At 48.1% G+C, this 8,770-nt stretch overlaps 1 protein-coding gene across 1 annotated transcript; it reads right to left on the bottom strand.

Moving 5' to 3' along the window:
• Positions 1 to 122: 122 nt before the first annotated feature.
• Positions 123 to 4,065, bottom strand: SRSF3 (serine and arginine rich splicing factor 3; the record flags this gene model as incomplete). Its single annotated transcript, XM_084276004.1, has 4 exons — positions 3,971 to 4,065; positions 2,997 to 3,204; positions 2,377 to 2,511; positions 123 to 165 (listed from the first exon to the last, which is right to left on the bottom strand). The coding sequence occupies exons 2-4, from the start codon at positions 3,200 to 3,202 to the stop codon at positions 123 to 125; spliced, it is 384 nt and encodes a 127-aa protein (XP_084132130.1). The 5' UTR covers positions 3,203 to 3,204; positions 3,971 to 4,065.
• Between the last annotated feature and the right edge of the window lie 4,705 nt (positions 4,066 to 8,770).

Genomic DNA, 8,770 nt, shown 5'->3' with positions numbered 1-8,770 from the left:
CTTTTGCAGAAGCAAACCCTGCTCTCCTCCTTGCCAGCTGCACTGCCTGCCTGCAGCCCCAAGGCTCTGGCTGGTTTCTGGTGGAACCTCCCAGAGTGGTCCAGGCTGTCACTGACTGGTGCTTACCTGCTGCGGCTACGAGAAAAGCTTCTCCTTCGCGGTGATCTAGAACCAGAAAGAGACAAGTCAGGCTTTTTGTCAACTCTTTCAGCATTAACGGGGTGAGGCATTTCCCAACTTGTCAAACTCACTGTTGGGCCCAGGGAACGTGCCAAGAATAACTGGCATCCATCATCCAGTAAAAGGCATGGGAAGATTAGGCAGTAAAACAAAGCTCAGTGTGAACAGCACGTTTCCAACCACGAATTCACTTTTAACTAAGAATGCTTCATAGCAGAGTTGTCCAATGCAACTTTCCATTTCAACTAAAGACACTGCCCAGAACACCACACCAAAGTCCCACAAGTGGTTCCAAAAGAAAAAAAAAAAATACCAAAAACCAGCACAGACCAAATGTTTTGGAACCCATGCAAGCCAAAAAGGTCCATGGCAAGACATAAAGAGATACCAAGTGGAAAAAAAAAGTGAAAATGCGCTCAGTGTCAATATTGATAATGCCATTAAGTGCTACATTAGAACTGCATATTTGTGATTGTCATTTTTAATGCCATAGTGTGTTTAGACTATTTTCTTTAAAAAAAAATTATAAAAAAAATAAAAATAACCTTAGCTCGGCCCAGTTCATCCCAAAAAGTAATTGTTTTAAGTTTTGAAAACTGTTAGTAAAACCATTTAAAGGTGATAGGACTTTTCTGGCAAGGAAAAGCTAAGTTTGTTAGAGCTTTATTAAAAATTTAGTTTGGCATCTCACATGCAAATAAACTGGTCTTTACGTTATTCACAGTGTAAGAGCTTCCGTATCACCCTTAAAAGTTTTCTCAAGCAACATATGTACGTTACCACTCAATTATGCACAGCCAGCCTTTGATTGAGAAAAGTAATTACTTATAAGCCGCTTACTCCTTATTTTAACCAGCAGTAAACTGTATAAGCAGGAAAAACTTACTAGTTTTTGGTTTCAACAAGCTAGAAATGGTGAGGTGAGGCTGCCGGACTGACTGCCAAGAAGAATTTGCTGAAAAGGTTTTGCCAGATGTTGCGTTGTATTTAGTTGGTTGGCGAAGGGGGTGTTGTGGATTTTTCCTGCTTTTTTGTTAGCCGAAGGCTGCTGCTGTAGTTGTTGTGAAGACATTTGGTAAATAAACAGCTGAGCTGATTGGCCGGGAATGTGTGGGCGGTCGAGGTGGCTGCTGCCGATTTGGTTAAGGTTGGAGAGAAGGCTGAGAGAAAACAGCATGCTCGGGAACCAAAGGGCGGTGCAACCTGACGACTGGCCATGCCTGGGTCATGTGAAACGACACCAGCCAAGCTGAATGGGGCGCGCTGGTCACATGACGCTGAAAGGGCTAGTTGACTGGCTAATGCAGACTCAGAGGGTGGTGAGAAGAGACATGATGGTGACTCTGTAACGGGTTCATTTTTATTAATAGATGGACCAAAAAGCATAAAAAAAATGAAAAACAAGCCATCAGTACAACCATCTATTAGCTAACAAATACTCCTAATGTGTTATTTTTTCAACAGCAAAAGGGTAAGCTCGAAACCCTGACTCGGGAGGACTTCACTCACCTGCAACAGGTAAACTCAGTCCTGCAAAAGCCACGTTGCAGACTTAAACCGCCAGACAAGCTAATCTGGGTCCAAGAACGTCTCAGTTACCAAAAATCCTGCTACACTTTAGAGCTGGGTTTGCAAACCTTTAAGTGACAGGATGGTCACACGACGTTTTAATTCCAAACTAACACTAGAGAGTAAAGATCCTAGATGTTTAGAGCAACTGTTACTTGATCTATTATTAAACAGCTGCCTAATCAGGAAGTATTTAAATTGTGCAAACAAAGCGGAGAAACACATCTGCATGGAAATGCTAAGCTGCTGCATGTCATGTTTTGCCATTATGGAATAAAGGAAAGGAACAGCCTAAGTTGAAGTATGGGGAAGAAAGGGAAAGTGTGACTAGAAGATGGAGCAGATTTTAGGAGGAACGAGGGGAAGTCCAGGATAGAGGGCGCTGACTACCAACTTGCACAGTGACCTAAGGACAAAAGCCAACATTCAACACAACTTAAAGTTCACACCTGGATTTTGTGGGGGTTTAGGGTCTCTCTTTTTTTTTTTTTTAAAGCATTTGCCATCTCCAAATTGGGATAAGATAGATGAATGTTATCCATCAACATGCTTTTAAAAAGCCTGCTTCTAGGATGCTAAGTGGTAACAGTGCCAACAGCTCTACCAGTGTACTTTGACCTAGGGTACCTGCGCCGAGGAGGAGGACTTCTCCTGCGATAGTCATCCCGAGGACGCCTGCCCCAGGATGGAGGTGGGCCACGGTTCCGACTCCGTTTCTCGCCATTGGAGAGCTCCACTCTGACACGACACCCACAGAGGGTTCTGGGAAAGAGATTGACATTGGTTAGCGTTTCTTGAGAGGAGTCTGTGCAGAAGGAAACCTGCAGAATCAAGAGAGGGAAAAAGAACAGACAATGTGGGGAAAAGCACTTAATTAATCCGTGCACTTTAGTCTGCAGACAAAAGGTTTGGCCACTGCTACTAAAGCAGACAGAGAAAGCAGCAAGAAGACTCCCCCTGAGCAGTTCTGCCTCCTTTACAGCAACATCATCCTGAATTTAACTAACCAATAAGTCAAAATCACATCTGACTTGGGAGTCTTACTCCAAAAAATAAAATTAACTACCCAAATCTAAACCTACACTATTAAGACTGCCTTTACACCCCTGCACAAATAAATACTGCATAGTAAGTGTGTAAGCCCTTGGTTTTGCTAGTTGAAGCTTCCCAATTTCAAGCTGTGTAACCACCCCCAATTCCTTTCATTTTCACCAGGCAAGCCAAACACGTGAACAGCCATGTTTTACCTTCCATCTAGCTCTCTTACTGCATCAGCTGCATCTCGTGGATCTTCAAATTCCACAAAGGCAAAACCAGGAGGGTTCCTCGCCACCCATACACTGCGCAGTGGTCCATAGTAGCCAAAAGCTCGCTCTAGCTCAGTTTTGTTGCCATTGTTCCCAAGGTTACCCACATAAACCTTGCAGTCCAGAGGACAAGAGTCACGATGCATTGCTAGGACGGAAAAAAAAAAAAAAGGAAGTAATTCTGTTGGCTGCTTTTCCCAGGAACTCCAATAGTGATACGATCTAACATGAAGGAAACCTAAAAACTGTGTTAAGCGGGGGGAAGGGGTGTTCGAACACAAAAGCTAACTGCTACATGGTAATCGTGAATAAAATTCAGTACTCTGGGGAATTTCGTTTACTTTTACGGCCCCCAACTCTGAAGGGGGTTGTTTCCCCGCGGCCCCTCTCCCCAAGCCCGGCTTACGGCGGGGGCCGGGCCTGTAGGGGGAGCGCTGGGCGGGAGAAGGGCTCCATTGTTCTCGAAGCGGGATCCGAGGAAAGCTGTACACGCCGAGGGGAGAAGCAGCGCCATCTTCAGCGGAGGCCACGCCGGGAGCTCCCCGGGAATCCCTCCTGAGCGTCCCCTCAGCACTGCGTGTGCGGCGTGAGGAGCCAGCGCTTCCCCGGAGCGGGCGGGAAAAGCGCCTCACCACCCCCGCGGCACCTCCCGCCTATACCCGCCCCTCACCGGCCACAGCCGCGGAGGAAAGGCGGCGAGCGGGCTTTACCAGGACAACCCGCGGCCTACCCGCCTTCTCCCCGCCCGCTTTTCCTCAGCGTGGCGGCAGCCACCGCCCGTGGCCCAGCTTTACAAAATGGCGGCCGCTCTTTGTCTGCCGCCACCGGGCCCCGCACGCTTCCATCCGCCCTGCCGGGGACCGAGACCGCGGGCGCCGCCTCCCCCCCCAGCCCTCCGAGGTGAAGGTCCTCACCGATGCTAAGAGGGAGGGCGCGCGAAGGGAGCCCGCGCTAAATTCGTAGCCGACTCGACCCTCAACGAAACTCCCGCTCCGCTTTTCCTCACTGGACAAAATGGCGGCAGCCACCGACCCCGTCTGCTCTTATATACGGGCCGTCCTCTCTCACGTGACGCCAGGCGGCAGCTAATCAGAGGGCGCCGTTGCGCTGATTGACAGCTCGCTTCATCCCGCCGCCACCGCGCGGCCTCAAAGCGCGGCGGGAGCTTCCTCTTCCCTCACAGGATTTCGCTTTGGAAACCGGCTGCCGGGGGGAGGCTTCAGGTCCCCAAAGTCAGGGCGCCGGGGCGCACCCAGGGAGGCTCTTCTGCTGGCTAAAAGGAGGAAATAAAGGAGGTTTTCTGCTTGTGCCTCTCTAACCTGGTGGGATACGTGCGGGCCGTGTTTTTAAGCACCCTCCCCTGTCACCAAGGGCTTCACGCACACGAACGCCTCAGTTCACTAAGAGCAGCTTCTCAGCAGCTTTCAATAAACGACGTGTTTTTCCTCATAGCTTTTGGTAAACTTTGTGTCTGGGCTTCCACATACCGAGGCACAAGAGAGGGAAGTGGTGTTTTTTAATGATTATTTCTTTTTCCAGCACTCAACAGAAAATGAGAGGATGTGAACTGAGGGATTGTGGTTAGAGAGGGCAGGAGCAGCCCTGCTGCTGTGCTTTAACAAATGCACGTTTAGCTAGGGCAGATCACAGGAGTTAAATAACTCACTCCAGAGGGGTTGCTTTAGATAACAAACCTCTTGATTTGGATTACCAGGTTGTACGAGGAAGCCATCCAGGGCTGCTCCTGCAGTAACTCCCCCAAAGCCGTACCTGTAAGCCTGTGTTTCATCCAGATTCCACGTTTTTCATTTGGGCCTGACAAGAGAAATTTACCTGGTACAAGTATAATTAATAATCCTTTGAAGAATGCTATAGGTGATGAGGCATTCTGGGTGCAAGCTAATGCATGTGCTGTGATTTCCAAGCAGGAGCTGCGCAGGGGATGGGGCGTCTGCAGTCTCTTAGAAGTGTACCAGCATTTAGAAAACACCCTGGAATTAAAAACAATCAGCTGGTATAATTCATTAGAATTTTTCAAAATCTTCTGCAGCATCCCTCATTGTTTTTATGAGCCTCTTCTCTGTAAAATCCTCCCAAGGGTCAAAATTGGCCAAGGGACAGAATAAACAAGGATTCTGAGGTAACGGATGTTCTAAAGTATCTTTATCATGTGTACAGATATCTGACAGCTATGTGCTTTTAATTAAAGAAATCTAATGCATTGTAATCTAAATTAGCTGATGGATAATTTCCTGAGTCGAGACAAAGGAAATAATTCCAAGCTTACTTGAGGTTGTTCAGCCATCTCACTTCTTGACTTAATTTGATTTCCCATGCTTGCCACCCTTCACAACTGGGATCTGCAACATTGACCAGACCCTGCCTTATATCACACAGTACAGATCTGAAACATGATTTAAGTTTTGCAAGAACAAAAGTGTAAAATAAAAAAGAAACAAAAATCCCACTGAACAGAGAGCAACTCGGCCAACTCTGTAGTCTTTAATAGATCCTTTTAACTTTGTACCAAAGTTACACACGACACTGAAAATATTGTAAAAACCATGTAATCCCGTTTGCTTTTGGCATTATAAAGAACATGGCCCATAACCGTGACAAAAGGCAGAGGTCAGAACAGAGGCAGCTGTATTCACCAAACCCCAACCTATTTCCACAGCAGGTTTCAGCGTGCCCCAGCGTGGCACTTCATTAATCCCAAGTCAGCGTTTTGATTGTCCTCTGAAAGACGATACCCTGAAACAGCTCTGAGCAGCACCATGTATGTGTACAGACATACATGGAAGCTGCATCGTGTACATTACTTTCTTCCTTATTCCAAGGTTTTCAAACCCAAGGCAGGGTTTGAAAAATCCTGCTGCACTGCACATCTCTTGCTTTTGCAGGAAGAAAATGCCGTTTGTGTCCAATACTTCTGAGACCAGACTCCATGACCAGACTGAGAAGAAATAAGGTGTTATCTTCAAGCTGTTATCAATGTTTCTGAGATGAACTTATTCCAGCTGATAACAGCTGGGGAGAAACCTCAGCCACGTGAGCCAAATTTAAGGGATACTTCAGGAGACAGACAGTATTTACCAAGAATAGTTCTATCAGCAATAGGATCTGTTAGAGCAAAACTAGACATTAGCAACAATCCTTATTTACTGGCATGATTCTGTCTACAGAAAGGTCTTTTGATAGGAAATGTCTTTACAGGAACCCAAGAGGAACTGGTTTGAAGGGACTCGTCCTTACTTTAGTCATACCTCATGCAGAGTTGTACCTCAGCTAGCTGCTTGGGAAGCCCTTGTGGATTGAGCCTATTTTCACATTCTCCCAACAGACTCATCTTGATGAAAGCTGTTGTCTAAAGAAACTGTGACCTACACTTGCCTGATGTTTAGATATATTACAACCATGTTGTGCGAACTTATTCCCACCAAAACTGCTCTTTTGCTTACAGGGTACAAGTTCCTGTTCGTTATTCCCTGCCTTTTGAAATGTATGTATTTTTACACTCTGAAAGCATTTACCTGTGCCTCAGACCTCAAGTAAAGGGTGAGTAAAACAACAGACTGCAATTGATACATCACAGACCTAAGCTAGGAGACACTCAGCACCCAGCGCAGGGGCATAGCGTGTCCCTGAGGCTCAGCACTTGGGGATTAGTTACCAAGAAGTCCCTTCACTGGAATGATGTCATTTGCAGACTCTTAGTTTGCCAGCCTTCGTCCTCATCTTCCCAGGCATGAGCCTCTGCCATTGTTGGGGTCCCAGGCTGGGTGTTGATTACGGACCCAGCCCCATGGGGAGGGATCTCCCTCAGGCCTCGCCATGTGAAATAAATCCAGACCAGCTCTTGGCTTGTTTGGTCCTTTATAAAAAACCTTCTCAGTCCTACAGACATTAGTGACTGGGCACCCTGTCTAGTCTGGGTACCAGACAGCTGATTCTGGGTGACCCTGGGACTCCCCCACTTCTCAGGCAGGCTTCTGGTGCCCGGGGTTGGCACCTTCCTGCTCAGCTGCCACCCAGGCCAGCCAAACTGAGGGGTGGGCATCAGATGGTGGCACCCTCCACTTGCCAGGGCAGCTCCTAGCGAGCTCCTTCCCAGGGAGGGAGCCCCAGCACTGCAGGGCACCCCTCTTCTTTCCTTTCTGCTTGGTCAAGGTTCTCTGCAGTGTTCTCCAGGCATGCTGCAAGACCAGCAAACAGGGATAAGCTCAGAGAGCCCAGTGGGCATTTACAGAAGCAGCACAAGGGATGGGAGGTTTTGTCTCTGCTTCACCTGAATTTGTTTTGCAGATGGGAAGTATTCCAACTGGAGATTATTTTGGAAAGGAAAGAGTCAGCCCCGGGCTGGGCTCCAGGGCAGGGTTTGAAGGACAAAACACTTATCCTTGCTACTGTTCAGACAGAGCTGTGAGTCTCTGGCACTTCTGTAAATCTGGCGTGAAATCAGCAAATGGAGAATTTGAACAGTGAGTCTGACTCACTGCTCTTCAACTCCAGCTTTAATCCCTTGGAAGATGGGTGTTCTCTCTGGGATAATACAGGATTTAAACCTGCCCACACAGCCCAGATGCTGGTGCTGGAGCCTACTCCCCCTCCTCAAACATTACTTACACCTCTCTGAATTGCATGTGACTGTGTGTTGCATCCCCCCCAGAATACGAAGTTGATATAGAAGTGCTCTAACCACCCAAAGGGGCGGAAGCCTGGAGCCTGCTCTCTCAAAAGGCTGATTTTTACCTCCTTTCAAAGGTTATGGAGCTTCTGGCTCCTGCCTCTGGGTGGGGGCAGAGGGCTGGTGATGGCCCCCGCAGGGCCCGGTGACAGGGTGGGGTGGTGCAAAGTCTTCATGGGCTCTGGGTTTGCTGCGAGGTGTCATTTCCTCTGACCTCCCAATTAGGGAGGCCAGGAAGGGAAAGCAGCCTTTCATTAGCAGCTGCTTCACCAGCAGCTGGGGCCGGGGGGGGCGGGGGGAACTGCACCATCCAAGTGTGGTCAAACAGTTTCCTCTCAACAGGGCGGTGTCTTTCCACAGCAGCACCAAACAGCCCATATGAATCGTAGTCTGAGTGCAGTGAGAGGAAAAAATAATACCCAAAACCCCCAGTTGTTTTTACATCACGAAGCACGAAGCCTTCTGGAGCCCACACTTCTCTTACTGCTGAAATAACAGAGCACAACACGTGTCAAAAATTCATCAGGTCGGTCTGTCCATCTCCCTACAGATGGAGGATCCCTTTGATGCTGTACAGTCTTTGTTTAATTAAGCTTTAAAATCGCAGGCAAGAAGATCCCCCTTGGCCTAACGAGGCTATTTGCACATTCCCTTTGCTCTCTATCCCTCCCCTCATTCCCTCTTCCCCTCAGCCGGGCCTCCAGGCTTTCTCTTTCCCTTTTCTTTCATGCCCTGCAGCAAACCGTATTCCCTTCCTCCCCCACCTGGCTCCCCGGGGAAAGGGCTGGAAAGCAAAACAAAAGAATCACTCATTGGGAAACCGTAATTTGCACAGCCCTCCTTGCTCAAAGGCTCCCGCTGAAAAAGGGGATTGAAGAGCAAAGGCACCTTCTAATGTGAAGTCAGACCTTAAGACCAGGAAAAGCCGGAGGGTGGGAGCGAAGGCTTTGAAGCCAAGGCTAAAACCTTTGATGGCTCCATGTGTGCTTTGAGGGAGGCCTGGAGGTAACTGAACTCTCATCAGATG

Source organism: Gallinula chloropus (assembly GCF_964237585.1).
Source record: "Gallinula chloropus genome assembly, chromosome: 27".
NCBI classification, from domain to species: Eukaryota; Metazoa; Chordata; class Aves; order Gruiformes; family Rallidae; genus Gallinula; species Gallinula chloropus.
Note: the sequence above shows the minus strand (reverse complement) of the source record. Positions and strands in the feature narration are given on the sequence as shown.